This window comes from Narcine bancroftii, chromosome 1 (genome assembly GCF_036971445.1).
Source record: "Narcine bancroftii isolate sNarBan1 chromosome 1, sNarBan1.hap1, whole genome shotgun sequence".
In the NCBI taxonomy this organism is placed as follows: domain Eukaryota; kingdom Metazoa; phylum Chordata; class Chondrichthyes; order Torpediniformes; family Narcinidae; genus Narcine; species Narcine bancroftii.
In genome coordinates, this window is record NC_091469.1 from 455618375 (window position 1) to 455637049 (window position 18675).

Below are 18675 nucleotides of genomic sequence, written 5' to 3' on the forward strand. Positions count from 1 at the left end.
ATTGTCTCTGTGCCAATAAAAAGCAGAGGATTGCTCACAGTGAAGGTATTAATGATAAATAATGATGTGTGATCTTCAGATACTGTGCAGACAATACATTGGAATAATATCTTGTAATAATTTCTAAGATGAACTTTAAAAGAAAGCAGCACTTAAGTAATTCCTAAAACATCGACATCTCAAGCATGAAAATATCATGTGGCCACTATACCAAAGCACAACCTATTGAACAATGTGGTGCTAAGAGCCAAATCTAAGAGATAAAATGGATTTGTCTCACTTAATGCAAATTGCAGTCATACAAGAGCCCAATACATAGTTGCTTCAAAACTGTTGAAAAAAATTGTTCTGTGCTGAAATTTAACATTTTATAATCCAGTTGAACAATTGTGTGTCAGTCATTGTCCAATATTGGAATTTACCGTGTGCTGGATGGTAGTCTGTAAAAAAACAATTGAACTTCACACTGTTCCAAACCATCTTGATGAAGGGTTCTGGCCTAAAATGTTGGCTACCCTTTAATTCCTAAAGATATTGCATGACCTGCTGAGTTTCTCCAGCACTTTTGTGCATGCATTTAGCCCCAGCATTTGCAGACTTTTCTGTTTAACTCTAAAACCATCTTGTTCACTCCCAAGATAACTTTTGCATGCCGATACTCAACATTACCACAGCAAAAAAATACTGAAACTGATAAATTATGCTCAATTTTGAACTGTTCAAAGCCAGAAAAGTGTTGAACTGGTTCATATCAGTAAGACAAATTTGAAGGCAGAATACAATGTTAATGGGAGACCCCTGAGCAGTGTGAACAAACTGAAAGACCTTGAGGTCTGTGTCCATAGGACACTCAAAGCTGCTGCATAGGTCAATAGTGTGGTTAAAAAGGTGTATGGAGGATAAGTGGTGACCTGATGGAGGTGTACAAGATGTTGAGATACATTGATCATGCAGATGGCAAGTGGCATTTGCTCCAAGGCTGAAATGGCCAACATAGTTTTAAAGTGCTTGAGTACAGGGCAGATGTAAGAAGTTGTAGCGGCTACTACAGTAGAGCTACTAAAGTAATACAAACACACGCCAGAGTAGTCAACTCAAGACTGATTTATTCAGAGTTTACAAGCTTCTTTTATATATCACATGTCCCGAGCTCCATGGGACAAGATGGGACATCACTATGGGTTTGCTACCGATCCACGGGACCAGCAGGTTTAAATTAAGCCTTGTGAGTCTCCCGCGCTTTCCGGCAGGAGACTCAGCAGTTCAATGTTGCGTTCCTCGGCACTCAGTATCTTTTGCGTGCGGTCCATTAGGTGAGTACTGCACCGGCGACAGTCGTGATACCGCGCTGTGTGCCCACTCGGCCCGCTACCCAGCCGCTACAAGGTAACTTTTTCACACATGGAGTGGTGGGTGCATGGAATTCAGTGCCAACACTAGTGGTTGGGGTACAATAGAATCTAAGAGTATTAGATAGGTACAGTATTAGATAGGTACATGGAATTTTAAAAAATGGAGGGTCATGCAGTAGGAAAATTCGAGGCAGTTAGAGTAGGTTATTGGCACAATACCTTGGACTGAAGGGCCTGTATCATCCTGTAGATTTTTCTGTTCTATGAAACTTGACTGTACAATGATGAAAGAAGGGTAACACCTTAATGGCACATACTCTCAATGACAGCCAGATTGATACAACACAGATTTAATTGCATCCATGGAGGGGAGTGACAGGGAGTGGCTTCAGCTGCAAGGGCAGGTGCACCAAGGCTTCAAAAATGAAGAGACATCTTGGATGAGTGGAAAGATGGCAGGGGAGATATTCTCTGTGCTGTAGTTGTTTGGATTTGTGCAGGGAGAGGCTACTTACTTAGCATCTTCCCAGAGACCAGGAAAAGGAGGCAAAGAGGGATTGATGATGATCAGTACATCATTGTAGATTACACCATAGAGCACAACTTCAAAATCAGCACACAAAGAACAGCAGATCAGGGCACATGGAAATACAGTGGGCACGTGCCAGGGGTAATCTAGTGTGGGAACTCAATGGATGGTAGTGTCATGATAATGAATATGTATGAGATGTACCGGAAGTCACGTGGTATGAGAGAGAGATAAGAGCACAAGCAGGAGAACAAAGGAAACGGGAAAATAAAGACCCTGAGAAGTTTACCTGATAAAACTTGTGTTTAATGTTTTATTAACTTCACATTTCGGGCCACAAATGTGACATTGGCGACGAGGATGGAAGAAGCTTGAAGAAAATTAAAGACTAAACAAGATTACAGAGGATTACAGACAACTTCAAGGTGATAAGAATTTTCTCTTTGCTCAGTACTTTTGGGGCTGGAATATTTCCTCATGGCTGGTGCAGACGGTGACTTTCTTACACATAGTGGAATTGCTCATTTTGACCCAACGGGTGATGCAAGCACTGTAAGTGTGAAGTGGAAGGCATGGCTGGAAGAATTTGAATCCTACGCCGACAGTCGTGGCCTATTTCTAGATACCGGTACAGTTGAACAAAAAGCACAGAGAAGGGCGTTACTTCTTTTCACTGCTGGTCCCGCAGTTCGGGAAACATTTAAGACACTTTTGAATACTGGAAGAAAGGTAGATGCATTAAATGCACACTATGTAGTGACACCGAATGCTATATTTCAACACCATTTGTTTCGGAGAACGAGACAAGAAGATGGCCAGACAATTGCTCAGTACGTGATGAGACTACGCCAGCTAGCTGTTGGATGCAATTACATGCCAGCTGATTTGGACAACCAATTACTGGATCAAGTCGTACAGCACTGCAGATCAGATAAACTCAGAAGACATCTACTGGAAAGAGGGAGTGAGTTGGAACTCACCAATGCTTTAGCCATTGCTGCTGCATTAGAGGCTGTTGAAGGGCAATTTCATACCATGACCCTGAAAGACAACTCAAGCCAGCAAATTAAGAGGCTCTCACATCGCCATAACCAGCCAAGATATACGTCGACACAGGACGTGGAGTGTTATCGATGTGGAAAACGAGGTCACTTTGGAAAAGACCCATATTCCCCGGCCAAAGGCAAAGTTTGCAGAAAGTGTGGAGGTAAGGACCACTTTGCAAAGAAGTACAAAAGCAAGTCCAATGCAGACCAGAAGAGGAAGAGTACAACTTCCAAAGGCAAAGCCTGGGGGAAAGGAAAGTATCCTGGAAAGAAAGATACCATTCGCCAGATAGACGGTGACGATGATGATACCCAGGAGGAACAGAGTTGTTACCAATTTACGTTGAATGAAGTACATCATGAGAAGGTCCCAGTGATCATTGGTGGAGTGACAGTGCAGGTCATTGTAGACTCAGGCAGTGACAGTAATGTGTTGACATGAGAATGGCCAATGAAGCTATAATTAGAGAATGACACCCTATACCAACAGTGGAGGAAATACTTCAAGAACTAACTACCAGCAAGGTATTCTCAAAAATTGATCTGAAATGGGGCTATCATCAATTAGAGCTGGATCCAGGTTCCCGAGATGTAACAACATTTGTGACCCACTGTGGATTGTATCGTTACAAGAGACTATTATTTGGAATTAATGCAGCTTCGGAGATCTACCAGTATGAAATCCATCGAGTGATTCAAGGCATTCCTGGAGTTGCCAACATTTCTGACGACATCATAGTCCATGCACCAACGAAGGAAGAGCATGACAAATGGTTGAGACGTGTACTATCTAGACTACAGGAGGCAGGCCTTACCGTGAATGGAAACAAGTGCCAGTTCGGTGTGTCAGAAATGGACTTCATGGGACACAGACTTACACGGGAAGGACTAAACCCTCCAGAGGCCAAGGTGAAAGCAACAGAGGTGAGGAGTTTCCTGGGATTGGTCAATTTTTGTGCAAAGTTCATTCCTAATTTCGCTACAGTGGCAGAACCACTAAGGAAACTAACCAGGAAAGGTGTACCATTTCATTTTGGATCTGAGCAGAAGAAAGCGTTCACAGCGCTGAAGCAAAGCCTGACAGATGCAAAAACTCTTGGATATTACGATCCGGCGGCATCAACCAAAGTCATAGCGGATGCCAGCCTGGTTGGTTTAGGAGCCGTGTTGGTCCAGATGCATGATGGAGGACCAAGAATCATTGCCTATGCCAGCAGATCGTTATCAGATGTGGAAAGAAGATACTCTCAGACAGAGAAAGAAGCACTCGGACTTGTATGGGCCTGTGAGAGGTTCCATGCATATTTATACGGCATTGAATTTGAACTCATCACAGATCATAAGCCATTAGAGGTGATCTATGCACCTAGATCCAAACCATGTGCCAGAATAGAGAGATGGGTACTCAGACTACAACCCTACAAATATAAAGTAATCCACATTGCAGGGAAAGCAAACATTGCAGATCCGCTGTCCAGATTGGTGAAGGTTGGTGGTCCACAATCCAAGTCAGAATTGGGAACAGAAACAGAGAGCTTTGTACGCTTCGTAGCTATTCAGTCGACACTGAAAGCTGTGACTACGAAGGAAGTCGAGAGAGAATCTGAACGTGATCCAGAACTCATGGAAGTAAGAGAATGCATACAGAGTGGACAATGGGACAAGTGTACTCACAAGGCTTACATTCCCATTAGAGACGAACTTTGTTGCATCGGACAGTGTGTATTAAGAGGTTGCAGATTGGTGATACCGCAAAGATTGAGACCGAAGATCGTATCCTTAGCGCATGAAGGACACCTAGGCATTGTTGGTACCAAGCAAAACCTCAGGACCAAGGTATGGTGGCCAGGTTGTGATAAGGACGCAGAGAAATTTGTTAAAACTTGTCACGGATGTCAAATCACAAGTAGGAGTAATCCGCCAGAACCGATCCGGTGTTGGTACCAAGCAAAACCTCAGGATCAAGGTATGGTGGCCAGGTTGTGATAAGGACGCAGAGAAATTTGTTAAAACTTGGCACGGATGTCAAATCACAAGTAGGAGTAAACCGCCAGAACCGATCCGGAGTACGCAACTCCCGACAGGACCATGGATCGACGTAGCTGTTGATTTTCTTGGACCTTTACCGACGGGTGAATCAATTATGGTAGTGATAGATTACTACAGCAGATACTGAGTACGTGGTGTTGAAGTCCACAACCACTGAAAATACAATACAAGCGTTAGCAGAGATATTCGCAAGATATGGATTACCTGTTACATTATACTCTGACAATGGTCCACAATTCATTTCAGAGACATTTGCGGAATACATGAGGACCACAGGTATCCACCATCATAAAGTAACTCCGAAATGGCCGCGGAGAAGTAGAGAGACAAAATCAATCCATTGAAAAACGATTGAGGATTGCACACGCTGAAGGACAAAATTGGCGAGAAGCATTGCTATCTTATGTGGCTGTCTATCGAGCAACGCCTCATGCAACCACTGGAAAAAGTCCTGCAGAAGCATTTTTTGGGAGAAAAATCCGCACAAAAATGCCAGAAATAAAGGAAATCCGAGATGATCAGGAGATGAGGGACCACGATGCTGAAAAGAAAGGTGCAGCAAAGCTGTATACAGATTCGAAACGTGGAGCCAAGTACTTAGACATCATGCCAGGAGATAATGTTCTAGTGAGGCATGAAACTGGTGGTAAGCTAGACACACCTTATTACCATCAACCCTATACTGTCGTATCCAGAAGTGGCAGTATGGTGACAGTCAAGTCTCCGATTGGAGTCCTGTATAAGAGAAATGTATCAGGTGTAAAAAGGTACCAGTCCAGAGATACATCGAGCGAAGAGGTTGAAAGGCCAATACGAGATGCTGAAACTGAGAGACCTGATGATGTTCCAGAGGCAGTTACCAGCATCCTGATGAAGAGACTAGAGCACCAGAAACACCTGAAGCCGAGGCGAGCAGTATTTCCGACGCTGAGAGTGAACAACCGAGAAGCGACGACAATATCGCAGGCAGGCCGAAACGAAACCGGAAAGCGCCCAAACGATAAGAAGACTTTGTGCCATAGTTTTAATAAGAACTTTGGGACAGTATTTTAATGTTATATCATAAAGTGCATGTATGAGTGCTGTAGGAAGTAAATTTTATGTAGTTGAGTTATAGTTTTACCATTAGTTACGATGTTTGTAAGTTTCCGAGGGATATTGATAAGTGAAGGTAAAGTTTATTTCTGATTAAAGGAGGGATGTCATGATAATGAATATGTATGAGATGTACCGGAAGTCACGTGGTATGAGAGAGAGATAAGAGCACAAGCAGGAGAACAAAGGAAACGGGAAAATAAAGACCCTGAGAAGTTTACCTGATAAAACTTGTTTTTAATGTTTTATTAACTTCACATTTCGGGCCACAAATGTGACAGGTAAGACTACATATTTGCAGATGAAAGATGATTACATGCCAACAGATGCACATTGAGATGATTTGCGAGCAGTCAAGTTTGCCTCACCAAATACAGCAGATGACAAGACTAGTAGTAAAACATTAAAGCCTGCAGACACCATGACTGAAGTAAAGACACAATACTGGAGAAACTCAGAAGATCAAACAGTGTACTTTATTTAGCAAAGATAAAGATACATAACCAACATTTCTGGTTTGAGCATTTCATTAAAGTATGAGCAAAATGTAGGCAGTTGCCCAAACAAAATGGTGGTGGTGGGGGGGGGGAAGAGCAGGTGGAGGAGCACACTCCAACAGACAGGAGTTAATAGGTGGAAAAGTGGTTGAGGGCAGACCAGCAAACAAGGGGAGGGTGAAGGTTCTGTGAATGGAGAGGGAAGGGGGTGGAGAGCTGGAGGAAAGAAGACAGAGGGATGGGGAAGAGAGGAAGAACGGAGAGTAGGCTAGCAGAAACCAGAGAAGTTGAATCTAATGCCATCCAGTTGGAGAATGTCCAGACTTGAAGACTTCATCTTGGGAACAGATGACAGAGATGGAAGAATTGAGAGAAAGGAATAGAATCTTTGCAGGGGACTGAATGAGAAGAAGTGTCATCAAGGGAGTTATAGGAGTTGGTAGGTTTGTAAAAAATGTCAGTAGAACTCCAGAGATGGAGTTAGAGAGATCAAGAAGGGGAGAGTTTTGCCAGAGATGGACCAAGTGAACTTGAGTTTGGGGTGACAGTGAGCAGAAAAGTGTATAAAATTGATGAGTTACCTATATAGTAGAGGGGCCTTGCCTGTCTACGGTTGCAGCATGGATTGCTCCACAAAGCCCACAAAAAAGGCAAGCAGTGCTAGGGACCTATGTGGGTACCATGGCTACTCCTTTGATTATGAGAAAGAGTTGAAGATGACAAGACTTATGTAGGCGTCTTACTCCAAATTCTGTCAATCGGCATGGTTAGCTTAGCAGTTAGCGCAACACTGTTACGGCGCCAGCGATCAGGAATGGGATTCGAAACTTGTGCTGTCTGTAGAGTTTATATGTTCTCCCCGTATCTGCGTGGGTTTTCCCCGGGGGCTCCAGTTTTCTCCTACAATTCAAAACATACTGGTTGCAAGTCAATTGGGTGGCACGAAGTCTAAATTTAAAAATTAAAAAAACAATTAGATTGTCAAGAATCAGGAGACCTTGACCTTAATATGGATGCCAAGTACAATTTTTACATTGAGTCTAGATGACAATCACTCCTCTTGCAAAATGTGGGTCATCAGGGAAGCCAGCAGTATCCCTGATGACTTCTTCTGCGAGAAGTGCATCCAGCTACAGCTCCTGACAAGCCAAATTAAGGAATTGGAGCTGGTGTTGGATGAACTCAGGATCATTCAGGAGGCAGAGGGAGTAATAGACAGGAGTTACAGGGACACTATCACACCTAGGAGGCAGGAAGAGGGTAGATGTGTGACAGTCAGGAGAGGGAAAGGGAACAGGCAGGCAGCGCAGGACACCCCTGTGGCTGTTCCATTCAATAACAAGTATACCAATTTGGATACAATTGGGGGGGGGGGTGAGGGGGGGGGAGGAACCACCAGGAACAAGCCACAGAGATCAGGTCACTCTGGTAAGGAGTCTGGTCCTGAGGCTAAGAAGGGAAGGGAGGAGAAGAGGTGAGCTGTAGTAATACGAGATTCCATAATTTGGGAGACAGATAAGAGGTTCTGTGGAAGAGATTGAGTATCTCAGATGGTATGTTGCCTCCCTGGTGCCAGGATCTGAGATCGGATATACAATTATTTAAATAGCCGGGGACTGATTAGGGATAATCAACATGACTTTGTGCATGGTAGGTTGTGTTAAACCAATCTTATGGAGTTTTTCACAAGATCATAAGATAAAGGAACAGAAGTAAGTCATTTAGCCCATTGGGTCTGTTCCTCAAATCCACACTGAGCTAAACTGTTCTCATTTCTAGTTCTAATTTCCTGCCTTTTCCCCATATCCCTTGATACCTGTCAATCTCCCCTTTAAAATCACCCAATGATTGGGCCTCTATAGCTGTACGTGGCAACGAATTCCACAAATCCTCGACCCTCTGACTAAAGAAATTTCTCCTCATCTCTGTTTTAAATGGGTACCTTCTAATTCTAAGACCTTGCCCTCTTGTACTGGATTCATCCACCAAGGGAAACATCCTATTCACATCTACTCTGTCCAATCTTTTAGCATTCGATATGTTTCTATGGAGATTGCCTCTCATTCTTCTCTATTCCAATGAATATAGTCCAAGAGTCTCTAAATGTTAGCCCTTGCATTGCAGGAATAATCCTGGTAAATTTTCTCTGTATTCTCTCCAACATTATTACATCCCTTCTAAGGGGCCCAAAACTGCACACAGTACTCCAAATAAGGTCTCAACAGTGCCCCATAGAGCCTCATCAATACCTCTTTACACTTATACACTATTCCACTTGAAATTAATGTCAACATAGCATTCGCTTTTTTTTTAGTGCCGATCCAACCTGGTGGTTAACTTTTAGATTATGTTGCATGAGGACCCCCAAGTCCCTTTGCATTTCGAATTTTGAATTTTCTTCCCATCCAAATAATAATCTGCCTGTTTATTTCCTCTTCCAAAATGTATAACTGTGTATTTTTCAACATTGTATTGTAGTGGGCCGAGCAGCCGCATAGTGTAATGGGCTGAACCGTCGCCCATGAAGCTTGCTGAGTGGTTGCACAGTGCTGTGGGCCTGGTCACTGCTCATTTACCTGGCCAGGGGGCTGTGTGCGGTGCTGTGGGCTGGGTTGTGGCACACTGGAGAGTTGGATACTCAACTTCAAGATGGCGTGGAGCTCCTGTTGTCTTTAAGACAAGGTTCCTGCAGGTGATGTCACTTCCCGTTCCGGGTGTCCGGGCCGGGAGGGATTTAAAAGTGGAGGCAAATTCAAATAAATTGTCTTTGTTGACTAACACTGTGTCTGGTATATTCATTTAGAAGCTCTACTGCCTAGGTGCCCAAGTCTCTCTGGAACCTTTCAGTGTCTTCAACACTTCCTATTCCACCACCTTATCTTGGTGTCATCTGCAAACTTAGCCACAAAACCATTCAATCCATAATCTAAGTTCAATATATATTGTAAAAATAAGCACAATATATATTGATGATTTAGATTATGGACTGAATAGTTTTGTGAATGGCTTTTCGTGGAAGTCACCAGGAAAGTTGACTAAGGGAAGGCTACGGATGTTGTCTACATGGTCTTTAGTAAAACCTTTGACAAGGCCCCACATGGGAGTTTAGTTAGGAAGATTCAGATGCTAGATATTCATGGTGAAGTAGTGAATTGGATTCGACAATGGCTGGACGTGAGAAGCCAGAGAATAGTGATGGATGATTGTTTCTCAGAATGGAGTCCTGTAACCACTGGTGTTCCTCAGGATCAGTGCTGGGACCATTGTTGTTTGTCATCAGTATCAATAATATAGACGATAATGTGGTAAATTGGATCAGCATGTTTTGGAGATGACATTAAGAATGGAGGTGTTGTGGACAGTGAAGAAGGTTTTCAAAGCTTGCAGAGGGATCTGGACCAGCAGGAAAAATGGCAGATGGAATTTAATGCAGACAAGTGTGAGGTGTTGCAATTTGGAAGGACAAACCAAGAAAGGACATGCATGGTTATCGGTAGGGCACTGAGGAATGCAGTAGAACAGAGGGATCTGGAAATACAGATAAAAAATTTCCTGAAAGTGGCATCATAGGTGGATAGGGTTGTAAAAAGAGCTTTTAGTATATTGGCCTTCATAAATCCAAATACCGAGTTACAGGAGTTGAGATGTTATGTTAAAGTTGTTTAAGACATTGGTGAGGCCAAATTTGGAGTATTGTGTTCAATTTAGGTCACCTAACTACAGGAAATATATCAATAAGATAGAAAGAGTGGAGAAAAGATTTAGGAGGATGTTGCACAAATTTCAGGGACTGAGGTATAAGGAAAAGTTAAACGGGTGAGGATTTTATTCCCTGGAGTGAAGAAGAATGAGGGGTGATTTGATAGAGGAATTTAAAAATGATGAGTGGGATAGACAGAGTAAATGTAGATAGTTTTTTTTTATTCACTGAGGGCAGGTGAGATACAAACCAGAGGACATGGGTTAAGAGTGAAAGGGGAAAGGTTTAGGAGGAACATGAGGGGGAACTTATTCACACAGAGAAAGGTGGGAGTATGGAACAAGCTTACAGCTGAAGTGGTGAATGCAGACTGAATTTTAACATTTAAGAGGAATTTGGACAAGTGCATAGATGGGAGAGGTATGGAAGGCTATGGACTGGGTGTAGGTCAGTGGGACAAGGCAAAAAAAAATGGTTCAGCACAGATTAAAAGGGCCAAAGAGACTTTTTTCTGAGCTGTAATGTTCTTTGGTTCTATGATTGGGCAACAATGAGGTTAGAGGCTGTGGAAGGGAGATTATTGGAAATTATAAAGTTGGTATTAGTGCAGGAAATGGTAGCCTAATGTTTCTTGGGGGGGGGTCCTATTCAACTAGTAAGTAAGAAGGCGTGCCAGACTACAACAGCACCAGTCTTGTCTGCAGGTTTAATAATTAAGCTGGGATTGGTGTGGAGAGAATTGAGGGCTGTGCATTCCAAGAGGTAAGATTGGATTTGGTTAAGTCCAGATGATTGATGTTTTGGCTGCAGTAGGAAATGATAAGATCCAGAGTGGGCAGAAGGCTAAACGAGGTGTCCAGGAAGAGAGCAAAATCTTAAGGTCTGAATCATATTATTCAAAATAGGTCTATGCTTTCTAAATGTGGGACTTCCATTGTGATAATTTCAGTCCTCCATTTGAATAAATGAGGACTCACAAAGGCTACGAGACAGATCTGTTAAATGATACTGTCATTGCCAAGTTGAAAAAAAAAGTAAAATATATCAATAAAAACATGGAGCACGTTAACAGGCCCTTTCGGACCATGAGCCCGTGCCACCCAATTACACACAAGTGACCTGGGTTCATTTTGAGTGGTGGGAGAAAACCAGAGTACCGGGAGGAAACATGAAGACACAGGGAGTCCTTACAAATTCTTTACAGATGGCACTGGATTCGAACCCCAGTCGCTGGCTCTGTAACAGCATGGTGTTAACCGCTATGCTAACTGTGCCACCCCTATCTACTCTGTCTGTAGTAGGCCTGTATCCCTCTATATTTTCCTTAAGTACCTGTCAGAACAGTTTTTAAATATTGCAATCATATCTGTATTGTTATTATCTTCAACTCCCAACAGATTTGACTGGAATTCATTGTGTAATCATATGAGAGATCAATTACTGTATATATACACACCTTTAATCTTTCCTACTTACTAAAAAAAATAATTCTTTAATATTTCATTTTCTAAAATATAATAGATAATTGATTGGTTTTAAAAATCATTGAGGAAATGGATTATAGAGGATAAGATTAGAAAATAGTGGAATAGAACTGATGGATGTGTTCTGAGAGTTGGCATACATTTGATAGACCAAACAGCCTCTTTCTATTACACTGGAAAAGATGAGAAATATGAGAAAAACTGAGAATATTGACCATATGCAATAAGACTGATCAGGTTAACTTGGTATTGAGTATTGATCAAACCAAAGCTATCCAAAATTAAAAGCAAATAAAACTGCAGAGGCTGACAATTTGAAATAAAAAAAATGGAAATATTCAGTAGGTCAGACCACATCTGTGCTAATGTTTGAAGATGATGACTTCCTTTAGAATGATAAAGCAGGTAGACAGGGTGGAATGCACAACATCATCAGTCAGAGCATTAAGAACAGGAGGAGGGATGTCATGTTACAACTGTGCAAAATATTGGTGAGACTTTACTTGGAGCAGTTTGCTGTTCTGGTCATCAAGTTATAGGAAAGATATAATTGGGCTAGAAATGGTGAAGATTCGTGAAAATGGAATTAGGATAGGATTTTTTGGTATAGCTGTTACTGCAATGCTATTACAGTGCCAGCAATCTGGGTTCGAATCCAGCACTGTCTGTAAGGAATTTGTATGTTCTCCGTGTCTGCGTGTTTCCTCCAGGTGCATCTGTTTCCTCCCGCCCTTCAAAATTTATGGAGGTTGTAGGTTAATTGGGGTATTTGTGCAGCACGAGCTTGTGCGCTGTAAGGGTGTTTTACTGCACTGTGTGTATAAATTTTTAAAAAAATGTTACTGGGGCTAGTAGGCTTGAATTATGAGGAGAAGGTGGATAGGTTGGGATTTTTCTCCCTGGGGCATAGGTAGGCTAAGAGGGGACCTTATAGAGGTTTATAAAATCATAAGGGGAAAAATGTCATGGACGTTTTCTCAGGGTGAAGGAATCAAAAACTAGAGGGCACATATTGAAGGTGAGAAGAGAAAGATTTAAAAGGAACCTGAGGGACACTTTCTTCACGCAGAGGGTGATAGATAATATGGAATAAATTGCCAAAGGAAATCGTGGAAGGAGGAAAAGTTGTGACATTCAAAGACATTTTTAGAGGAAAGGTTTAGAGGAATATGGGTCATACACCATTAAATGGGACTAGCTTGGTTGGTGTTGACAAGTTGGTTCAAAGGGCCTGTTTCTGTGCTGTAAAACTCCAAATAGCCACCATGACAATATTCAGAAATCCCAATAGTTTGGCATTTTTCTCACCTTGCCGTTATAAACATTCCCACGCCCCCTTTAAATACATAGGTACCAGCTCCTACACAGCTCCTTTTAAACTAACTGGGACCCTGTTTCCCATCCTCTCTGATTTTATTTCCTGTCTTCCATTTAAACTAATCAGAGGTCTATTTCCATGCTCGCGTGACACATACTAGATTCTCTTTCCCATGCTTCCTTTAAATTTACCAGCTTCACTGGAAATTTTTTTTGCACTTTTGTGTAAAACATTTAAAAAAAATTAAGAATTGGGAATGCAACTCAGAACTTTACATAAATTTCCCTCCCTTCCATTGACTGCACCGACACTTCCTGCTGCCTCGGGAAAGCAGTCAACATATTAAATGACTCAGACCATCCTGGCTACATTGTCTTCACCCTTCTCCCTTCAGAAAAAAAAGATTCATGAGTGAAAGATCATGCACCATAAGGTGGAACCACTGTGAAACTGTAAGTGTTGTCTAGTATGAATGTATTGTATGGGCTGGCCTGCCCCTGTACCTGTGACTCCTCCCCTCAGAATTTCCATAAAGGCGGTTACACCCAACCCCTCCCTCAGTACCTTCCTTGGAACCAGGCCAGTAACATGTGAGACATGCTTGCAGTTTATGGTGATTTAAGCCTATTAATCACAACTTCTAGACTGACGTGAGTTATTGATAGTGTATCAATTTAATCACCATACTTTCGTGCCATGGACAAGGCAACACAGGCAGATAAACTGGACACCAATTCTGAAGCTCAAGGTCTCCATAAAAATCAACAGTGGCTGCAGCACTGCCTCAATGGCTTCATGAGATGAAACGACATGAAGAGCGAAGAAAAATAGGACCTGCTCTTCGCACAGGTCGGCCACCGTGTTTTTCAAATGGCTCAATGAGACCATGGTGACAACAACCTAGGAGGGCACCACTTCCGGCTGTGAGGAACAGCACAACATGAGTGCCATGGGGGCTGCCATCTTGGAGGGAGCCACCAACCCAGTAGAGTAGCAGCGAATTGCTCAGCGATCAGACGTTGGCCTCAATCATCCTGGGCCAGAATAGCCCGCATCAGCTAGCCAGGTCTATGATGAACATTGAGGTAAATGGTCATATTATAAGCTGTCCGTTTGATATCGAGAGCACAGAGAGCTAAATGTACCCGGTCACAGTATGGCGCTACTCCCTCGCCATGACACTAACTAAGTACAAAGTCTCTTTGGCCTCCAGATCCCACTCAATCAAGATCCACAGGAGCTGCACTGTGACATTGACTGTGTGTGGCACAAAATACAAAAACTTTAAATTCCTCATTATGCCACAGCTCTGCGCACCGGTCATATGGGGGACTGGACTTTCAGGGCCAACTTAAGAGTGTCCAAATGGAATATGATGGGCCTCACCCTTCCTTTATGGTCCGCAACAACCAATTTTTAAACCACCCGCCCTCCCCTCCGAACACAGCCAAATGGCAACCTGAAATTCGCCCAATGTGCATGACCTGCGGTTTGTCCACCCTCTGGGTCCCACTACCGCCCCTATTCATGAACTTCACTCCCGAGTGCAAGCCTGTCGCCACCAAAAGCAGGCAATACAGTCCTGGGGCTAAAGCCTTCATTAGCATAGAACTTAAATGACTTCTGAAGGGATTATAGAAACTAGCACCAGTCCCTGGAGGGCACAAGTGGTAGTGGTAAAGAGTGGGGAGAAGCACCACATAGTCGAAGACTACAGTCAGACCATCAACCTATTCACCCAACTGAAAGTCTACCTCTCCCCCGCATAGCTGACATGGTGAATGAGATAACCCAGTACTGGGCCTTCTCAACCATCGATCTTAAGTTGGCAAACCACCAGCTACCGATCCACCTGAAGGACAGCGAGTACACAACGTTCAAGGCAGATGGCTGCCTCTACCACTTCCTCCAGGTGCCCTTTGGGGTCACCAATGGGGTTTCTGTCTTTCAGAGGGAGATGGACTGGATGGTGGATGACCATGGGTTAAAGGCCACATTCCTCTATTTGGACAACGTAACCATCTGCGGCCATGAGCAACAGGACCATGACACTGTAGTGTGAATAAAAGCTCTCACGACTGGAGGGAGAATAAATGCTTTTATTAGCATAACTGAGGGTAGGGTCTCACAGCAGTCTTCAGAAGGGTTCTGGGTTTAGGCGGGAATCCAGGGTTATATGTAAGCAGATGGGGGCTGAGACAGGAGGTGGAGCCAGCCATCAGCACAACATACTATCAGTGAATCCCAGTTCACTGCATTAACCCCTTCTTGCAGAATTTAGGGTCTGTGAATGAAGACAGAGAACATGGGTTCAGAGAAGAAAGAAAATAAAAAAAATATAGTTATTTACAAATTTACAGATTTAAGCGATCCCGGTGGGGGGCCTTGGGCTCCTTGGGTCTCCTGGTCCCCTTGTGAGAGAGGAGAGGTTGGCTGGGTCTCCAGCTCTAGGGGGATGCACTTTCCTCCTGAACCGGATCCCCCGAGGCCCTGACTGGGGGTGGCGAGAATGAGCTCTGTGGCTCGCAGGACATTTGAGGCAACGGACCCTCTGCTTCAGCGGATGCCAAGTCCCTAATGGAGATGGTGTCCTCTCTGCCATCCAGGTACTCCACATAGGCGTATGTGAGATTGGCTTGGAGCAGTTTCACCCATTCCACCAGGGGGTTAGTTTTGCTTCTCCTCATGTGCTTCCTGAGAAGGATTGGACCAGGAGTGGTGAGCAAGGTTGGGAGTGCAGTTCCCGATGCTAACCTCCTTTCAAATTGAATAGGAGCTCGTGAGGAGTAGCATTGGTCACGGTACATAGTAGTGACCAGATGGAATGGAGCGCCATAGGAAGGGCTTCCGGCCAGTGTCAGTCTGGAAGGCCTTTTGACTTCGGGGCCAGTTTGACAGCCTTTCAGACTGTGGCGTTCTCCTTTTCAATCTGTGCGTTCCCACGGGGTTTGTAGCTAGTAGTCCTGCTGAATGCGATGCCCCTTGCCAGCAGGTACTGACATAATTAATCATTCATAAAGGATGAGCCCTGGTCACTATGATATAGCTGGGATACCTGAACAGGGTGAAAATGGAGTCTAGGGCCTTTATGACTGATGAAATGGATGTGTCTGGACACGGAATGGTGAACGTGAAGCAGGAGTACTCATCAATGATAGAGAAGAAGAAAGTGTCCCGTTTGTGGAGGGGAGAGGTCCCTTAAAATCGACACTGAGCCATTCGAAGGGCCTGGATGAGTTGATCAGATGCGCCTTTGTGGAGCGGTAGAAGTACAGCTTTCACTCCGCGGAGACCTGGCTGGACCTGGTAATTTCCCTGATGTCTTCCATGGAGTAGGGTAGATTGCGTGCCTTGACAAAATGAGCCATGTGGGTGACCCCTGGATGGCAGAGCTCATGTATAGACTGCAGTTGGCTGATGGGCAGATGTGGATAAAGTATCTGGAGGGTCATTAAGAGCTCCTGTCATAAATGTAGGGGAGAGCTCGATCCTCCACCCAGCAATCTCATCATTTTTGATTTTTCCCCTCTTGACATTATTAAATATGAATGTGACCGAGCGCTGGTCAATGAGGAGTGTAAGTTTCCTACCAGCCAGGTAGTGTCTCCAATGCCTCATGGCTTCTACAATGGCTTGAGCTTCCTTTTCCACAGATGGGTTCCAGAGCTTGTGGCCTTGTAATGTCCGAGAAAAAAATGCAACAGGGCTGTTCACCTGGTTGAGGGTAGCGGGCAGGGCTACGCCAGAAGCGTCACTTTCCATTTGGAAAGGTAACATTCTCATCCACTGCGTGCATGGTGGCTTTCGCAATGTGGTTCCGGAGGTAGTTAAAAGCCATTTTGGACTTCAGCCGAGAGGGAGATATTAGTGGCATTTAAGAGAAGGCAAACTGTATCAGCAAATTGAGGGATCCACTGGGCGTAATATGAGAAAAACCCCAGGCATCTCCTCAAAGCTCTTGTGATCTGGGAATGGGGAGCTCTAATGGGGCGCATCCTATCGAGATCGGGCCCAATGATGCCATTCTCCACCACGTAGCCAAGGATTGCCAGACGTTTAGTCCTGAACACGCACTTGTCAGAGTTATAAGTGAGGTTTAGGGCTTTTGCCTCATGGAGAAAACTCTGGAGGTTGGCGTCATAGTCTTCCAAGGTGTGGCCACAGATGGTGTATGATCGAGGTAGGGGAAGGTAGCCTTCAACCCATATTTGTCCACCATTCTGTCCATCTGCCTCTGGAAGATAGAAACCCCATTAGTAATAATGAAAAGGACCCTCTGGAATTGATAAGAGTCTACCATAAGCTTCAAATGCCATATACGGACAGTCCTCGGAATGGATTGGCAGCTGGTGATAAGCAGCTTTCAGGTCAATGGTCGAATAGACCCAATACTGTGCAGTATCATTCACCATGACCTCGCTGGCTTCGAGGTCGCCATTTTCAAGCTTGGCCTGTTCCAATAATTTGGCCAGTTCAACGTGGCTGGCCAGGTCCTTCCTTTCCAACTCGAGCAGTCGCTGTCTCATGTACATCGAGCGGACCTCCACGACAGTGTCCCGGATCTGTTCTTCCTCATGAACACAGCCTGTAGCCGTTTCATACCTGCACTTCATGGCAAGCGTTCACAGATCCAGCAGGTAGTCAACGATGGTCTCTCCTGGCCATTGGCAATGTAGAGTGAGTTGGTGCCTCGCTAGGATCTTGTTTTGCGATTTCAGGTACCTAGCCTTCAACACCACGATGGCAGCATCATATGTAGTGCAGTCTCTGACAAATGCATACACTTTTGTTCCTACCCTCAAAAAGAATGTGGACCTCCTGAGTTCATTGGTGTGGAAGAAGTCTCTGGTCACTTTCAGGTAGGCCTGGAAGCAGTCTAGCCAGTATGTGAACTCCTCAGCCGCATCGGGGGACAGAGGGTCTATCAGCAGCATACCTGGCTTGAGTAGCGCTTCCATCATTAGGGAATAAGCTAATAAAATTGTAGCGTGAATAAAAGCTCTCATCACTGGAGGGAACAAACTCTTTTATTAGTTTGTAACTGAGGTTAGGGCCTCATAATAGTCTTCAGAAGGGTTCTAGGCTTAGGCGGGAAATCAAGGTTATATGTGACCAGATGGGGGCGGAGCCAGCCATCAGCACAACATACTTCTAGTGAATCCCAGTTCACTGCAGACACCAACCTACAAAAATGTCTCCAGGTGGCCAAAAAGCTCAACCTCACATACAACCAGAAGAAATGCGTGTTCTGGCTACACTTGGTTGTGTGGTAGAGAATGAGTAATTGGGCCCGACTCTGACCATATGCTAGAACTCCCACTGTTCCACAGTCTCAAGGTTCTGAAACAGTGCTTCTCCTATTATGCCCAGTGGTCCCTAATTATGCCGATAAGGCCTGCCCCGTGGTGAAAATAACCACTTTCCTTCCACTGGCAGAAGCTCAAGTGGCCTTCACAAATATCAAGGGGGAGATGCACATTATGGATGTATCCATCCTATTCCAGGTGGAGAGTGATGCATCCAACTTTCCCTGACTGCCCTGCTTAACCAGGCGGGCAGGCCCATGGCATTCTTTTCCTGCACCCTCCACAGCCCCAAACTCCAG

The 18675-nt window shown here is 44.2% G+C and overlaps 1 protein-coding gene across 13 annotated transcripts in view; it reads right to left on the reverse strand.

The window, feature by feature from the left end:
- Window positions 1–18675, reverse strand: part of mllt10 (MLLT10 histone lysine methyltransferase DOT1L cofactor) — a 458751-nt gene that overhangs the window by 18883 nt on the left and 421193 nt on the right. The window contains exon 19 of one of the 13 annotated variants that reach the window (XM_069914643.1): window positions 6469–7468. The exons of 11 other annotated variants lie outside the window; for them this stretch is intronic. In XM_069914643.1, coding sequence (XP_069770744.1) covers window positions 7348–7468 — 121 coding nt within the window. In that variant the 3' untranslated portion in view covers window positions 6469–7347. Of the gene's footprint in view, window positions 1–6468; window positions 7469–15190; window positions 15355–18675 lie in introns of those variants that run through there. One more of the 13 variants, XM_069914644.1, reaches the window with a different exon arrangement.